Source organism: Elephas maximus, chromosome 4 (genome assembly GCF_024166365.1).
Source record: "Elephas maximus indicus isolate mEleMax1 chromosome 4, mEleMax1 primary haplotype, whole genome shotgun sequence".
Lineage (NCBI taxonomy): Eukaryota > Metazoa > Chordata > Mammalia > Proboscidea > Elephantidae > Elephas > Elephas maximus.
In genome coordinates this window covers 53,225,196-53,242,911 of record NC_064822.1, presented here as the reverse complement: position 1 = coordinate 53,242,911, position 17,716 = coordinate 53,225,196, and the positions used below count along the sequence as shown (strand labels likewise).

General features: G+C 41.5%; 1 protein-coding gene across 2 annotated transcripts in view; it reads right to left on the bottom strand.

Moving 5' to 3' along the window:
* The window catches only part of ASB13 (ankyrin repeat and SOCS box containing 13), a 52,686-nt gene extending 43,019 nt beyond the window's left edge, over window positions 1–9,667 (bottom strand). The window contains exon 1 of one of the 2 annotated variants that reach the window (XM_049882063.1): window positions 9,502–9,667. In XM_049882063.1, coding sequence (XP_049738020.1) covers window positions 9,502–9,544 — 43 coding nt within the window. In that variant the 5' untranslated portion in view covers window positions 9,545–9,667. The remainder of the gene's footprint in view (window positions 1–9,501) is intronic. The other variant, XM_049882062.1, reaches the window with a different exon arrangement.
* Between the last annotated feature and the right edge of the window lie 8,049 nt (window positions 9,668–17,716).

The following is a 17,716-nucleotide window of genomic DNA, read 5'->3' as shown; positions in this document are numbered from 1 at the left end:
TGACAATTTCAACCTTTTCTCCATTTAACATGATGTTGCTTACTGGTCCAGCTATAAGGATTTTTGTTTTCTTTATCTTGAGTAATCCACACCGAAGGCTGTGGTCTTTGACCTTCATTAGTAAGTGTTTCAAGTAACTTTCAGCAAGTCCTCTTTACTTTCAGCAAGCAGGTTGCTAATGGGTCTTTCTCCAAGCCTGATGCCCCATTCTTCTTCATACAGTCCAGCTTCTTGGATTATTTGCTGAGCATACAGATTGAAAAGGTATGGTGAAATGATACAACCCTGATGCACACCTTTCCTTACTTTAAACCACATGGTATATCCCCTTGTTCTGGCCAAACAACTGCCACCTGATCTATGTAAAGGTTCCTCGTGAGCACGATTAAGTGTTCTGGAATTCCAATTCTTTGCAATGTTATCCATAATTTGTTATGATCCACAAGGTCGAATGCCTTTGAATAGTCAATAAAACACAGGTAAACATCCTTCTGGTATTCTCTGCTTTCAGCCAGGATCCATCTGACATCAGCAATGACACCCCTGGTTCCATGTCCTGTTCTGAATCCAGCCTGAATTTCTGGCAGTTCCTTGTCATATACTACTGCAACCTTATGAATAGCCACGGAACACAGAAGAGAGGTGATATGAAGTCCCAGGATGTGAGTCAAGAGAGACTCCAGGGTGGCAGCCAGAGAGCAGGCCTTAGAGCAACCTGTTCAGTTAGAGCAGAAGATGCAAGGCTGCAGCAAAGAGTATCTCCCAAAAAATAAATAAAAAAAGGAAAGAAAACAGAACCTAAGGTTCCTGAGAGGGCTATTAAAGCTCTGGCAGAGTGTCTGGAAATGAATTAGTAATTGTGTACATAGAAAGTTATACAAGCAAACAAACAAAAAGCAGTTATTATCTCCAAGAAAAGCAAAAAGTTTTACAAGGAAGTGTAATCCTAGTATAGTAAGTGGCTCAGCTGTGAACAATATTCACATAATCATAATAATGTAAATACTGGATACTGATTTAAATGCTAAATTTATATAATTATATTGGAAGATTCTACAAGGAAATATACGTGGGAGGGTAGGAGCATGAAGTGGGCTACAGCTTCATTTCCCCTAGTAAGATGTCTATAAATCAGTTGCCATTGAGTCAGTTTGGACTCATGGTGACCCCTTGTGTGTCAGGAAAGATCTGTGCCCCATAGGGTTTTCAATAGTTGATTTTTTGGAAGTTGATCGCCAGGCCTTTCTTCCCAGGCCGTCTTAGTTTGGAAGTATCACCGAAACCTGTTCAGCATCACAGCAACACACAAAGCTCCACTGACAGACTGCCAGTGGCTGCACTTCAGGTGCACTGGCTAGGAATCAAACCGGGTCTCTGCGTGGAATGTGAGAATTCTACCATTGAACCACTGCCCTCTATGATGTCTGTAGAGAAGGTCAAATTTAAAAATCAAGAAATTGAGCTGTCAGCACATTACTTAGACAGATGGAGGTAAACCAGATGAACAGCTAAGGGAGTTCAAAGTGGCCCCTGGGTAGTGAGAATCAGAGAATACAGAAATTTTTCAAGATAAGCCTTGTGGTTCTATTGAATTTTAAAAACTATGTACCCTGTTGGAAACCCTGGTGGCATAGTGGTTAAGAGCTACAGCTGCTAACCAAAAGGTCAGCAGTTTGAATCCACCGGGCGCTCCTTGGAAACTCTATGGGGGCAGTTCTACTCTGTTGTATAGGGTCACTTTGAGTTGGAAACGACTCGATGGCAACAAGTTTGTTTAGTTTTGTTTTGTTTTAATGTACAGTGTTATAACTATTAAAATATTATATTTTAAAAACTAACAAGAAATCTCTTACGATCTCTCATTTAATCCATTTTAGAAAACTGAAATACAGAAAAAGACTTGCCTAAGATCACACAGCCCAACAACCCTGATTCCCAAACCAGTCTTCTTTCTACAACACCAGGCTGTGTGTGTGTGTTTGTTCCATATTTAGGAACTGGCCTACCCGGACATGGATAAATTATCTGTCCTAGTGCAAAACCAAAAACCATTTCAGGCCATTCAGCATCACTGGGATTCTTGGCTGTAGTTACTCATAACCATGTTAAATTTACTGTAGCCCAGAGAGGAACTATTATTTTTGGCTTTGCCTTTCCAACCCATCAAAGTTGAATTCTCGAAGCTTGACTGCTCACAAACATCTAACGGATTTCACTGTTTTACAGTATATACAAGAATCACAGGTAACTTCAGGTTTGCATCCCAAAAGAATTTCTTCCTGATGTCTTTCTCAGTGGTTCTGAGTGATTCTTAATATTGATGTGAACAGAGCTTACCCCCTCCCTCACCCCCAACAGGCCACCATTTCTGGTTTCTACATATGGAGTGTAACACGAGCGTTGTTGTTAGCTGCCGTCCCTGACTCATGGTAGCCCTATGCACAACAGACCATTGTAATCCATTGTGTTTTCGCTTGCTGATTTTCAGAAGTAGGTTGCCAGCTCCTTCTTCCTAGTCCATCTTACTCTGGAAGCCCCACTAAAACCTTTTCAACACCTTAGAAATGCACAGGCCTCCAGTGACAGCCTCCAACATACACCTTCACTGCACTGGAGGTGCACTGGTCAAGAATTAAATGTGGGTCTACCACAGGGAGGGCAAGAATTCTACCATCAAATCGCCAAAAACCCACTGCCATCAAGTCAATTCCGACTCATAGCGACCCTATAGGACAAAGTAGAACTGCTCTATAGGGTTTCTCAACTTTGGTTGCAAGTTAGAATCACCTACAAAGCTTTTAAAATATATGACACCCAGGCTGTGCCCCAGAACAATTAAACCAGAATCTCTGGGAACAGATGAGACCCAGTCATCAGTATTTTTTTTAAAAATCCTCAGGTTACAATGTTCAGCCAACACTGTGAATCACTATTCAGTTGCTTACTGATAACAAGAAAGCACTGCCCAAATCTTCACCTCCTAATGTGTCTAGAACCAGCTTCTCAGAGCAGCTATCCCTTTTTCTTTCCTCCTAGAGGGCCTTTGCAGTCTAGCGAAGACACCTCACTCTGATCTATTATTCCTCGATCCTCAACTGAATCACTCCCAACCCCTCCCCATCCTCCAAAAAAACCATTATACCAAAAAAAGTAAAGCTTATTTGTATAGCTACAGATGGCAACCACTACTGGCCACAATTATTGCTTCTGAATCCCAATTGGTATTAAAATCATTTTTTTAAATATTTTGTTTTTGTTGTTGTTATTGGGAATATACACAGCAAAACATACACCAACAGTTTCTACATGTACAGTTCATAGACACTGATTACATTCTTTGAGTTGTGCAACCATTCTCACCCCCTTTTTCTGAGTTGTTCCTCCCCCATTAACATAAACTCACCACCCCCTAAGTTTCCTACCTAATCTTTTGAGTTGCTGTTGTCAATTTGATCCCATATAGATAGATCTTAAAGGAGCACGATGCTCAAGGCAGACATTCTTTAATAGTAAAGCTAAACTACTGTTTGGTTTTAAGAAGACTTAAGGGGGTATTTTTTGGTTTAAGGTTTAAAGATTATCTCAGGGAAATAGTTCGGGGGGTTCATCCAGCCTCTATGGATCCAGAAAGTCTGGATTTCATGAAAATCTGAAATTCTATTCTTCGTTTCCCCCCATCTTAGGCTAGGTTCTCTAGAGGGGCAAAACAAATGAAGCATATACATATAAATATACATACAGATTTAATTCAAGGAAATGGCTCATGCAGTTGTGGAAGTTATCAAGTCCCAAATCTGAAGGTCAGGCGTCAGGCTGGATGATTCTCCTGACTCACACGGTTGCAAGGGCTGATGAACCCAAACTTTTCAGGTCAGATGGCAGGCTGCTGGCTCACGTTCCGAGAACCAGAGGTTAGAGGATGACGAGTCAGATGCAGGATCGAAACAGGGCAAGCTCTGCCAGAACATCGACATATATTGGGTGCAGGACACACACCCAAGGAAACTCCCTTTTCAACGTATTGGCTGCTCACAAAAGATCACATCATGGATAGTGATTACATCATATCTGCTGAACCACTGAGAATCACGGCCTACCCATGTTGGCACATAACCTTAACCGTCACACCTCCTTTTGATCAAGCTTCTTCTATGGAATCTTTGATCAAAATGATCAGTAATGGTACCCAGGCACCATGCAGCTCTTCTGGTCTCATGCAAAGGAGGCAGTTTAATGTCATCTTAAAAGGATTTGCTTTTAATCTCCTTCAGACATTTTTATTAGCAGTGTAACACAGTGCCCACAGATTCCTCGCTTAAGGAAATTTCTTAGAGATTTCAAGAATGCAGCTTTCTCTGAGACAGAAACACAATTTGAGAAGATATTAATAAAGTTTAATGCCCAGCAAAGGTACTGATCATCTAGATCTCTCGAAGTACTTCTGATATAACTATCGTTTTAAAAAATCAAATTCCACAGATTAAACAATTAACTTTTATATATGTTCCTGTGATTATCTATCACTGAGCAAGGGATACAGGTCAGCCCAAGATCCTAAGTGTGGACTCTCGAGAGCAATACGTTTCTCACAGTGGAAAAGTGTAAAAATGGCATGGTGGCAGCATCTGACCTCCTTGTCTGACTTCATAAAAAGGAGGAGGGGGAATCATTAACAGCATCAACAGCCCAAAGCTGATTCCTATGAGGCGGTGGTCAGAAAGACCTCCTCTCTCCAAACTTTTTACCAATTCTGACACCAGCCATCCCACCCATGGCACTCTCTACTTCTCTGCTGGGTTTGATAATTCCTTGCAATGGCCACACAGAACTCACAGACCCTACTCACAGTTATGGGTTTTATTAGGAAAGTTTTTAATAGGCTACAATTCAGGATCAAGAATAACTCAGGATACAGATCTTTGGTCAGGACAGCTTCTTGGCTATGCCCACGGACCAGTTTCTCCCTCAGCCCTTGGCCTCTCAGCTCTCAGCACCTTGGGTCTCTTGGGCCAGCCTCTACCCAGCTCGGGCAAGTGTTACAAAGCTCCTTAGCTCCACCAATAAGTGCCCAGAGGCACCCCACTCCACCAGTAAGCCTCAGCCCAAAGGCGCTCAGCTCTCTAGCTCCGTGGATCAGCAAGCCTAGCTCTGCGAAGTGCCCAAAGGCATTCCATTCTGCCAGCAAGCCTCCTGCCAAAGGCATTCAGCTTTCTCATTCTGTGGGCTAGGAAGCCTAACGCGCCATCTCCTACCAGTCTCCTGGTTCTGCTGCTGCCAGTTCTCTGCTATGCTTCCCACTAGTTCTCACTGTCTTACACCATCTCCAGTTTTATTGCTCTCTGTCTCCTGGGTCCAGGAGGTTCTTAGCACAGGGACTCCAGGTTCAAAGGACACACTGTCCTCCCAGCTTTTCTGGTTGATGGTAGTGAGCTCCCCCCTTTCTGCCTCTGGAATGGCTCATTTTAAGCCTAACGGGATGCCAAAACTGAGTAATCCCCTCATTAGGGTTCCATAGCCCTTATTTGCATGGCCCCACCCCCATAAGTGTGCCATGTATCTTATTTGCATTATTAGCAAGCTGTCCAATCAATTGGTGGGCCACAAGCACCTTATTCACATGGTCCCACCCCATCGCTGTATGGGATTTACAAAGACAATGGCTAGAAGGGCCATATAAGTAATTCACTGCACTGCAAAAAGGCAGTATGGTATAATTCAGATATGGGAAATATGTGGTCAAAGTGCTACCACTTTCCCTCAGAAACTCACAGCAGACATTGCCTATCCATTACAGTTGCGAAATCATTCCAGCATACCAAGTACCCCTACAAATCGACTGGAGGTTAACCTATTTGATAGAAAGCATATGAGCCTTATAGACTAAGACAAGCACAACCGAAAATCAAAACCAAAACAGTAACAATACACTTGGGTTTAAACCACAGCTTTCTCACTTTCTAGCTGTCAGATCTTGGCTTTATTTCTAAGTTATCAATAACAGTGTCCATCTCACAGCTGTTGCAGGGCTTGTAGCTAGTGCCAGGCACATAACCTTACAGGTCAGTGGCTCTTTATTGCAGTCCCAGGAGCTGCCTCTCCTTTATCTTTCCTCACCTCACCTTCTAAACACCCCACAGGGCAATGAACTATATTTCAGAGTTCTTAGTTAAGGACAATTGAAGAGCATCAGCAGTTCACTTTGCTTAGCCTCAAATTCCCTAAGTCACCCTTTCCATCTTCCACCAGCCCCTTAATTCCAAGTCAGAATTCTTCACTCTGCATGCTGAATATGGCAATGAGGCTTCAACTCCGGAAACAGACATTTACTTTGGGTTAACAATGTATTTGTATTACATGTATTAACTTATAAACATTGGGATTCATTTTAGGGTGTGACTTTTCCTAAATTCTCTGTACTTATTGATAAGACCATGTTGTAAGACTCTGTAATCTTTACCTCTGTGAGCTGTTATATAAACAAATGAAAAACTTAAATGTTTTGGTTGTAGTACACCATACAACATAAAGAATTTGAAGTCAAAAGTTAAAATGTGTTGATATCCCAACCACTTTGGAAATCGATTTGGCGTTTCCTTAAAAAACTAGAAATAGAACTACCATATGATTCAGCAATCCCACTCCTTGGAATATATCCTAGAGAAATAAGAGCATTTACACGAACAGGTATATGTACACCTATGTTCACTGTAGCACTGTTTACAATAGCAAAAAGATGGAAGCAACCAAGGGTGCCCATCAATGGATGAATGGAGAAATTAAATTATGGTATATTCACATAATGGAATGCTACGCATTGATAAAGAACAATGATGAATCCGTGAAACATTCCATAACATGGAGAAATCTGGAAGGCATTACGTTGAGTGAAATTAGTCAGTTGCAAAAGGACAAATATTGTATGAGATCACTATTATACAAACTCAAAAAATAGTTTAAACAGAGAAGAAAATATTCTTTGATGGTTACGAGAGTGGGGAGGGAGGGAGGGAGAAGGGTTTTCACTAATTAGATAGTAGATAACTATTTCAGGTGAAGGGAAAGACAACACACAATACAGGAAAGGTCAGTACTACTGTACTAAACCAAAAGCAGTTTCCTGAATAAACTGAACACATCAAAGGCCTGCATAGAAGGGGCAGGGATTTGGGGACGGTGGCTTCAGGGGACATCTAAGTCAATAGACGTAATAAAATCTATTAAGAAAGCATTCTGCATCCCACTTTGGAGAGTGGCATCTGGGGTCCTAAACACTAGCAGTAGCCATCTAAGATGCATCAATTGGTCTCAACCCACCTGGAGCAAAGGAGAATGAAAAACACCAAAGATACAAGGTAATGATGAGCCCAAGAGACAGAAAGGGCCACTTAAACCAGAGACTGCATCAGCCTGAGACCAGAAGAACTAGATGGTGCCCAGCTACAACCAATGACTGCCCTGACAGGGAACACAACAGAAAACCCCTGAGGGAGCAGAAGAGCAGTGGGATGCAGACCTCAAATTCTCATAAAAAGACGAGGCTTAACAGTCTGAGACTAGAAGGACCCTGGAGGTTATGGTCCCCAGGCCTTCTGTTAGCCCAAGATGGGAACCATTCCCAAAGCCAACTCTTCACACAGGGATTGGACTGGACTATGGGATAGAAAATGATACTGGTGAAGAGTGAGCTTCTTGGATCAAGTAGACACATGAGACTATGTGGGCAGCTCCTATCTGAAGGGGAGATGAGAGGGCAGAGGGGGTGAGAAGCTGGCTGAATGGACTCGAAAATAGAGAGTGGAGGGAAGGGGTGTGCTGTCTCATTAGGGGGAGAGCAACTAGGAGTACATAGCAAGGTGTATATAAATTTTTGTATGAGAGACTGACTTGATTTGTAAGCTTTCACTTAAAGCACAATAAAAATTTGAAAAAATGTGTTGATGTCCCTACGATCAGCCTCTACTTCTGCTAGGATAGCAATATTGTTTTGAATCCAACATATTCAGCTTATTCATTAGCGTTTGGAATAAAAATGTCGGCAGAATATATTTCTGGAGAATATGTTACTAAATAAAACAATGGCAAAGTAAAAAATACCCACGAACCCCAGAAGTTGTGAATCCGTTAGTTTAGAATGTGCTTTTCTTCTAAAACATTCTTTAACAAACTATTCAGAAAACATGATCAGAAGTGACGGTATGCTACTGAACCCTCTACATGAACAAAATACTAAAGTATGTACTTATTTAGGCTTCAGTGGTTACTGCTTATTCAATTGAACCAATTAAATACAGATTACAGGGTCAGGGTCAAAGTCTTGTGCTTGCCTGGGGTGCAAAAGCAAGCAGTTGTTTGCAAAATCAATTAAAATATCCTTGCCTTGCTATGACTGCAATTTCCTCTTTTTAGGCTAAATTTACCCTTAAGACGTTTTGCTTTCATTTGCATTACTATTTTTATATGTAAAAATACCTTAGATTTTTTTTTTTCTTCCAGGCCTTAAACGTGCTTTCACAGTTCGTTTCATTTGCCAGATTACTACTTTGCATACAGGAAGAAAGGAGCCTTGGTGGCACCGTGGTTAAACTGCTTGGCTGCTAACCAAAAGGTCAGGTTCCAACCCGCCAGCAGCTCAATGGGAGAAAGATGTGGCAGTCTGCTTCGGCAAAGATTTACAGCTTTGGGAACCCTATGGGGCAGTTGTACTCTTTCCTATAGGGTTGCTATGAGTTGGAGTTGGAATCCACTCAAAGGCAGTAGCTTTGCTTTAGGTTTTTAAAACAGGAAAAAGTTTGCTTCCCCAAAGATACGTCCCTTTGCCTTCGCACCCTTTGTATTCTTGGGTTGCCGAAATGGTAGATTTAGTAAAAAACTGTGATAATATTTTTTACACAATGTGACATCATGTCACAAGGGCATAACCTCATTCTAGAGGGGCTTCCCTCTATCACGCCTGGGTGCAACTGTAGGATGCAAATAACACCGCACCAAGACATTCTCTCAGGGTGCTGGGAAAATTTTTCGGTTCCCACAGCAATTTCTAGATCCCCCCCCCCCAAAATTTGGCAATAATTATGCACACACGCCACACAACTTCCTGCAAGGTGCCCGGCGCTCTGGAGGGTTCACAGCTCTGAAATCCTACGACTGTGGCATCATCACACTGATGACCATCTCTGCAATGCGCTGACCTAGGATAAGGCGCTGGATAGAAGATCACGTCTTAGATGCTTGGGATCACCGGGACTCTTCTTTATAAGAAGATGCCCCTTCAACCTGGGCCCACCAAAAAGCACCTCACGACAAGCTCGGCAGGGCGCGTCACCCATCTCCGAAATAAACGTCATCAAAAGCACCCATTCATCCTAAAAAGCCGTTACTAGTAACTACCTTAACCGCCGTTGTCTCAGATGAACCTGGGGGCTCAGGCACTCTGCTCTTTTGCCAGTCCCCCAATTCCTCGTGCCCCGAGCCCCGAGCCTGTACCCTCCGCTCCCCACGTACCCACATCGCCCAAGAAAGGGCCGTCCGCGGGCCGCAGCTCCATACCGCTTGCTGGCAGGGAAGAACTTCAGCTCCGCGTCCCGGCGACTCTTGGTGCCCCGGGCTTGGGCCGGGGATCGCGCCAGACCCGGCTGGGCGGATGCCCGGCGCCGCCGCGGACCAATAGCGCGCTCGAGGCTGGACGCCTGGCCGGAGGTCTGCCGGTGCGCACTGGGAGTTGTAGTTTCCTCCAGCTGGTCCTTGCGCGTTCCCTAGCCAGTCAGCGAAGCGCCGCGTCACTTTTACGAGCCTCCGGACTCAGCCGAGGGAGTATGTATGTTTGTATCTACATAACAAGTGTCCAGGCACGAAAACTCACCCCGATCTTTCACATTTATCGACCTCAAGAAAAGTCCTGAGTTCCTCATGCTTTAAATGTTCAAGAAGCACTTCCTACCGGAGTTGGTGTGAATCCTGTTTCTTTAATCTTCGGAGAAAAATCATAAATTTCAAATATTTGAAGTCCACTTTTTTAAAAACTCACCTCCAAGTCTTTAGGGACAGTTTTAAAATCCATTGTTTCTCCTAGATTTCGTTTCAGATTAAAGCCGGGGCACGGCATGGCAGAAATTCGTGTTCCCGAATTATTCCAAGTAAACAATTCACTAAGAGTGTTTACAAAGTAGCTTACAAAATTCAGAAGGCTTCACCTGGTCCAGTAAAGATTAAAAAAAAAAAAAAAAAACGCCTAGAAAACCCTATGGGGCAATTTTACTCTTGTCACATCGTGTCGCTAGGACAAATCGAGTGGAAGGAACCTAACAACAAAACAACCTTGCTAAAATTCTCTGCAGCCTCTTGACGAGATTCCTCATCCAACCTGATCTGTGCTTAGCGTGAAGTGCAGAAGTTAGTTTGGGCTCAAAATTTAAAATACCAGGAGTCATCCGGTCTGGAAATAGGTAAAAACTAAGCAGAGAGCAGTTTTCATCTCTCACCCCTTGCACAGCTTCTCCGACTCCAGTCTTCATCTTCAGTCTGGAGCACCGGCGCTGTATTTAGGAGGGATTTGAACATCTGTTGGAATTCAAAATTCATGGGAATTCAGAGCCTCATGCCTAGGCTTGAACTTTCAAGGCTATTAGCAATGTGTTCTTGTACGCTTTGCCACTCGTCTACCAATATTAGGTTCTTGAAAGTTTTCTTGCTTTTTTTACTAAATTTAATAGATTTTTGTATTGATATATTTGCTGTGGGTTGACACATTTTCTCCTGTGACAAAGCTGTATGTGTGTGCTTTCTTCAGTACAAATTATCATCAGTATCTGAGTATAGATTATACAGACCATATAGTAGGTATTACATATGTATATTCATACTTGAGTATTCACATATGTTTGTAAATGTGTATATTCGTATACGTTGTTGTTAGGTGCCATTGAGTCAGTTCTAACTCATAGCGATCCTGTGTACCACAGAACGAAACACTGCCTGGTCCTGCTCCATGCTCACTTTTGTTGTTGTGCTTGAGCCCATTGTTGCAACCACTGTGTCATTTCATCTCCTTGAAGGTTTTCCTCTGATTCTGTAATTTACCAAGCATGATCTCCTTCTCCAGGGACTGATCCTTCCTGACAACCAGTCCAAAGTATGTAAGACACAGTCTCGACATCCTTGCTTCTAAGGAGCATTCTGGTTGTACTTTCTTCCAAGACAGATTTGTTTGTCTTTTTGGCAGTCAGTGACAAAATGAGGCAATTGAAAATACCATGACTTGGGTCAGGTGCACCTTAGACTTCAAAGTGACATCTTTGTTTTTCAACACTTTAAAGGGTCTTTTGCAGCGGATTTGCCCAATGAAGTTTGCCTTTTGATTTCTTTGCTACATCCATGGGTGTTGACTGTGGATCCAAGTAAAATGAAATCCTTGACAACTTCAGTTGTTTCCCTGTTTACCATGATGTTGCTTATTGGTCCAGTTGTGAGGATTTTTGTTTTCCTTATGTTGAGGTGTAATCCACACTGAAGGGTATGGTCTTTGATCTTCATCAGTAAGTGCTTCAAGTCCTCTTTACTTTGAGCAAGCAAGGTTGTCTCATTTTTGTAACGAGGGCTGTTAATGAGTCTTCCTCCAATCCTGATGCCCTGTTCTTCTTCATATAGCCCAGCTTCTTGGATTATCTGCTTAGCATACAGATTGAATAGGTATGGTTAAAGAATACAACCCTAACACACACCTTCACTGACTTTGAACCACATAGTATCACCTTGTTCTGTCCCAACAACTGCCTCTTGATCTATGTACAGGTTTCTCATGAGAATAATTACGTGTTCTGGAATTCCCGTTCTTCACAATGTTATCCATAATTTGTTATGATCCACACAGTCGAATGCATTAGTGTAGTCAATAATACACAGGTAAACATCTTTCTGGTATTCTTTGCTGTCAGCCAGGATCCATCTGACATCAATGATATCCCTGGGTCCACATCCCCTTCTGAATCCGGCCTGAATTTCTAGGAGTTCCCTGTTGATATACTGCTGTAGCTCCTTCTGAAAGATCTTCAGCAAAATTTAACTTGTATGTGATATTAATGATATTGTTCTATAATTTCCACATTCAGTTGGATCACCTTTCTTAGGAATAGGCATAAATGTGGATCTCTCCAAGTCGGTTGGCCAGGTAGCTGTCTTCCATATTTCTTGGCCTAGATGAGAAGGCACCTCTAGCGCTGCATCTGTTGAAACATCTCAACTGATACTCCATCAATTCCTGGAGCCTTGTTTTTTGCCAATGCCTTCAGAGAAGCTTGGACTTCTTCCTTCAGTACCATTGGTTCCTGATCATATGCCACCTCTTGAAATGATTGAAGGTCCACCATTTCTTTTTGGTATAATGACTCTGTGTATTCCTTCCATCTCCTTTTGATGCTTCCTGCATCTTGTAATATTTTCCAATAGAATCCTTCACTACTGCAACTCGAGGCTTAAATTTTTTCTTCAGTTCTTTCAGCTTGACAAATGTCAAGTGTGTTCTTCCCTTTTGGCTTTCTATCTCCAGGTCTTTACACATGTCATCATAAAACTTTACTTTGTATTCTCGGGCCGCCCTTTGAAATCTTCTGTTCAGTTCTTTTACTTCATCATTTCTTCCTTTTGCTTTAGCTGCTCAACGTTCGAGATTAAGTTTCAGCGTCTCTTCTGACATTTATTTTCCCCTTTTCTTTCTTTCCTGTCTTTTTAATAACCTCTTGCTTTCTTCATGTATGATGTCCTTGCTGCCATTCCACAACTTGTCTGGTCTTCGGTCATTAGTGTTCAATGTGTCAAATCTATTCTTGAGATAGTCTCTAAATTCAGGTGGGATATACTCAGGGTCGTACTTTGGCTTTCATAGACTTGTTCTAATTTTCTTCAGTTTCAACTTGGACTTGCATATGAGCAATTGATAGTCTGTTCCCCATTCGGCCCCTAGCTGTGTTCTGACTGATGATATTGAGCTTTTCCATTGTCTCTTTCCACAGATGTAGTCTATTTGATTCCTGTGTATTCCATCTGGCAAGGTCCCTGTGTATAGTTGCCATTTATGTTGATAAAAAAAGATATTTGCAATAAAGAAGTCACTGGTCTTGCAAAATTCTATCATGTAATTTCCAACATCATTTCTATCACCAAGGCCATATTTTCCAACTATTGATCCTTCCTTGTTTCCAACTTTTGCATCCCAGTCACCAGTAATTGTCAATGCATCCTGATTGCATGTTTGATCAATTTCAGAGTGCAGATGTTGGTAAATATCTTCATCTTTGGCCTTAGTGGTTGGTGCATAAATTTGAATAATAGTCATATTAACTGGTCTTCCTTGTAGGCGTATGGATATTATCCTATCACTGATAGCGTTGTACTTCAGGATAGGTCTTGAAATGTTCTTTTTGGTGATGAATGCAACACTATTCTTCTTCAAGTTGTCATTCCCAGCATAGTAGACCATATGATTGTCCAAATCAAAATGGCCAATACCAGTCTATTTCAGCTCACTAATGCCTAGGATATTGATATTTATGTGTTCCATTTCATTTTTGATAATTTCCAATTTTCCTATATTCTTACTTTGTACGTTCCAGGTTCTGATTATTAATGGATGTTTGCAGCTGTTTCTTCTCATTTTGAGTTGTGCCACATCAGCAAATGAAGGTCCTGAAAGCTGACTCCATCCACGTCGTTATGGTTGACTCTGAGTAGGCAGCTCTTCTCCAGTCATCTTTTGAGTGTCTTCCAACCTGGGGGGCTTATCTTCTGACACTATATCAGACAATGTTCCACTGCTATTCATAAAGTTTTCACTGGCTAATTCTTTTCAGAAATAGACTGCCAGGTCCTTCTCTCTAGTCTGTCATAGTCTGGAAGCTCAGCTGAAACCTGTCCACCATAGGTGACCCTGCTGGTATCCAAATACCGGTGGCATATCTTTCAGCATCATAGCAACACGCAAGCCCCCACAGTACAACAAACTGACAGACACGTGGGGGATTCGTATATGTATGTATTCACATATGTGTATATTCATATATGTATATATATAAGGAGGTCTGGTGGCACAGAGATTAAGAGCTTGACTTCTAACCGAAAAGGTTGGCAGTTTGAACCGGATGGTCAGAGGGAGACAGATGTGGCAGTCTGGTTCTGTAAAGATTTATAGCCTTGGAGACCCCGTGGGGCAGTTCTACCCTGTCCTGTAAGGTCGTTATGAGTCGGAATCGACAACAGTGGGTTTTTATCAGGGCCCAATTAAGGCATTTGAGGGCCCTAAACACTGATAATCTGTGGTGCCTCCTCCTCTGCTTATTCACACATTCAAATGTGTTAGATATATACAGGTATACATACGTGTGTGTGTCTTAGCTATCCATGATGCAACTCTTTAAATTTGCCTATAATATTAGCAGTTGAATGCAAAGGTAGCATATGCCATTTTAGCAGAAAAGATGAAGTGGATTAAAACATTTTCAGTGGATGCAGAATACTAAGATTTTTTACTATATCCACATTTTCTGGAGCCCTGGTGATGAAGTGGTTAAGAGCTCAGACTACTAGCTAAAAGGTCAGCAGTTCGAATCCACCAGCTACTCCTTGGAAACCCTACAGGGCAGTCCTACTCTGTCCTATAGGGTTGCTAAGAGTCAGAATCAACTCCATGGCACACAACACCACCACCACATTTTCTGTAAAAAAAAAAATTCCACGTATTCTACAACAAAGAAAATTAGTTAGTGAATTTAGTTACTTCAACAGTCAATGTAAAATTCTGTTGATCAGCCACAATGAAAAATTGACTTTCACCAATTTTACTTTAAACAGCTCATATTTCAGTTTTGATGCTTATTTCCATAATAAATGCTGTAATTATAAATGAACAAATGAAAAGGCGTCATAAAACAAAAGTTATTGGTCAGAAAACAAATATTACAACAAATTACTATATTTTATTTTTAGATGGATCTTTCATCTGTAAACAAACAAACAAAAAAAACCCCGTTGCCGCCAAGTTGATTCTGACTCATAGTGACACTATAGGACAGAGTAGAACTGCTCCATAGAGTTTCCAAGGAGCACCTGGTAGATTTGAATTGCCAACCTTTTGGTTAGCAGACATAGTTCTTTACCACTACACCACCAGGGTTTCCTTCGTCTTTAATATGTTATAATTACAAACAATTTTTTTATTCTTTGCTCTTACAAATTCTTCAACGGGTTCATTACAATGAAGCTACCCAACAATATATACTTCCATACATAATAAGGACAATGAATCAAGTCTTTCTTGTGCACTAACTTTTCCTTGTGTCTTGTCTGCTTGGTATCTTTGGGTCTTTGCTTTGGACAACAGGTGCCCCTGTTTTGTTGATGCCCTAAGTACATGTTTACGTTGCTTATTGGGTAATCCCTCCCTGGTTTATATAAATATATATATGTAAGTACGTACCTGTCGTGGATTGAATTGTGTCCCCGAAAATATGTGTGTATCAATTTGGTTGGGCCATGATTCCCAGTATTGTGTGGTTGTCCTCCACTTTGTGATTGTAATTTTATGTTAAAGAGGATTAGGGTGAGATTGTAATACCCTTATTAAGATCACATCCTTGATCCAATGTAAAGGGAGTTTCCCTCGGGTGTGGCCTGCACCACCTTTTATCTTACCAGATATAAAAGGAAAGGGAAGCAAGCAGAGAGTTGGGGACCTCATACTACCAAGAAAGAAGCACTGGGAGCAGAACACGTCCTTTGGATGAGGGGTTCCTGCACAGAGAAGTTCCTGGTCCAGGGAAAGATTGACTGGAAGGATCTTCCTCCAGAGCAGACAGAGAGAGAAAGCCTTGCCCTGGAGCTGACACCCTGAATTTGGAATTCTAGTCTACTAGAATGTGAGAAAATAAATTTCTCTTTGTTAAAGCCATCCACTTGTGGTATTTCTGTTATAGCAGCACTAGATAACTAAGACAGTACCCATTGCCATCTAGTGGACTCATAGCGACCCTATAGGACAGAGTAGAACTGCCCCGTACAGTTTCCAAAGATATATATATATATATATATATATATATATGCAAGTATGTTAGAAAGTAAATATTTGCTTATTACATTGTACTTTTTTTCAATTATGTTACTTGATTTCAATATCTTATTGTGAAAAAGCCTTTCTAACTTTTTATATATTCAGAAATATATTTTCTAAGGGTATTTTGTCTTTCTGCAATATTCAGAATGTTATTTCCCCACCAAGAGCTAGAATATGTATATTATTCTGTTGTTGATAACTTTGACCCATATGGAATTAATTGCAATGTATAGGATGAAATTTGGGTCCAAGTTAATTCTTCTCTAAACTGAAATAGAATTGTTCCCAAAATACCAATTAAATAGCAATAATCATGTATTTATTTTTGTATTAATCTTTTATTGCATATTAGGTTTCAATTATCTTTTGAATCTACTACATGAATCTCTATTATATTAATAACAGTTTTGTTATTCATTTAGAAAATTTTTACTGATTAACTCACCTTGAGTAGGAATAGACTCGACAGCAGCTAACAGCAACCACAATCTTTATTCTAAGGTAGGTAATCCTTAAACTAACAACCACATTTTTTTATAACTGTCATTTATAAGATCTTAACTCTTTTGCAAGAGTTTTAAAATCTGTTACGACAGCTATTTGGAAAGTGGTATATTTAGGGACTTCTAATCACCTTGGCCAGAAACCCTGGTGGCATAGTGGTTAAATGCTACAGCTGCTAATCAAAGGGTCGGCAGTTCGAATCCGCCAGACGCTCCTTGGAAACTCTGTGGGGCAGTTCTACTCTCCCCTATAGGGTCACTATGAGTCGGAATCGACTTGAAGGGACTGGGTTTGGTTTTTTTTTTTTTTTTTTAATCACCTTGGGAGCAGTGGTGGTGCAGTGGTTAAAAGTTTGGCTGCTAATCAAAAGGCTGGCAGTTTGTGGTCTCAACCCACCTGGAGCAAAGGAGAATGAAGAACACCAAAGACACAAGGTAATTATGAGCCCAAGAGACAGAAAGGGCCACATAAACCAGAGACTCCATCTGCCTGAGACCAGAAGAACTAGATGGTGCCCGGCTACAACTGATGACTGCCCTGACAGGGAACACAACAGAGAACCCCTGAGGGAGCAGGAGAACAGTGGGATGCAGACCTCAAATTCTTGTGAAAAGACCAGACTTAATGGTCTAACTGAGACTAGAAGGACCCTGGGGGTCATGGTCCCCAGACCTTCTGTTAGCCCAAGACAGGAACCATTCCCAAAAGCCAACTCTTCAGACAGGGATTGGAATGGACTATGGGATAGAAAATGACACTGGTAAAGAATGAGCTTCTTGGATCAAGTAGACACATGAGACTATGTGGGCAGTTCCTGTTTGGAGGGGAGATGAGAGGGCAGAAGGGGTCAGAAGCTGGCCGAAGGGACACGAAGTAGAGAGTGGAGGGAAGGGGTGTGCTCTCTCATTAGGGGGAGAGCAACTAGGAGTATATAGCAAGCTGTGTATAAATTTTTGTATGCGAGACTGACTTGATTTGTAAACTTCCACTTAAGGCACAATAAAAATTAAAAAAAAAAGGCTGGCAGTTTGAACCCACCAGCCGTTCCTTGGAAACCCAATGCGGCAGTTCTACTCTGTCCTATAGGGTCGCTATGAGTCAGAATCAACTCAATGG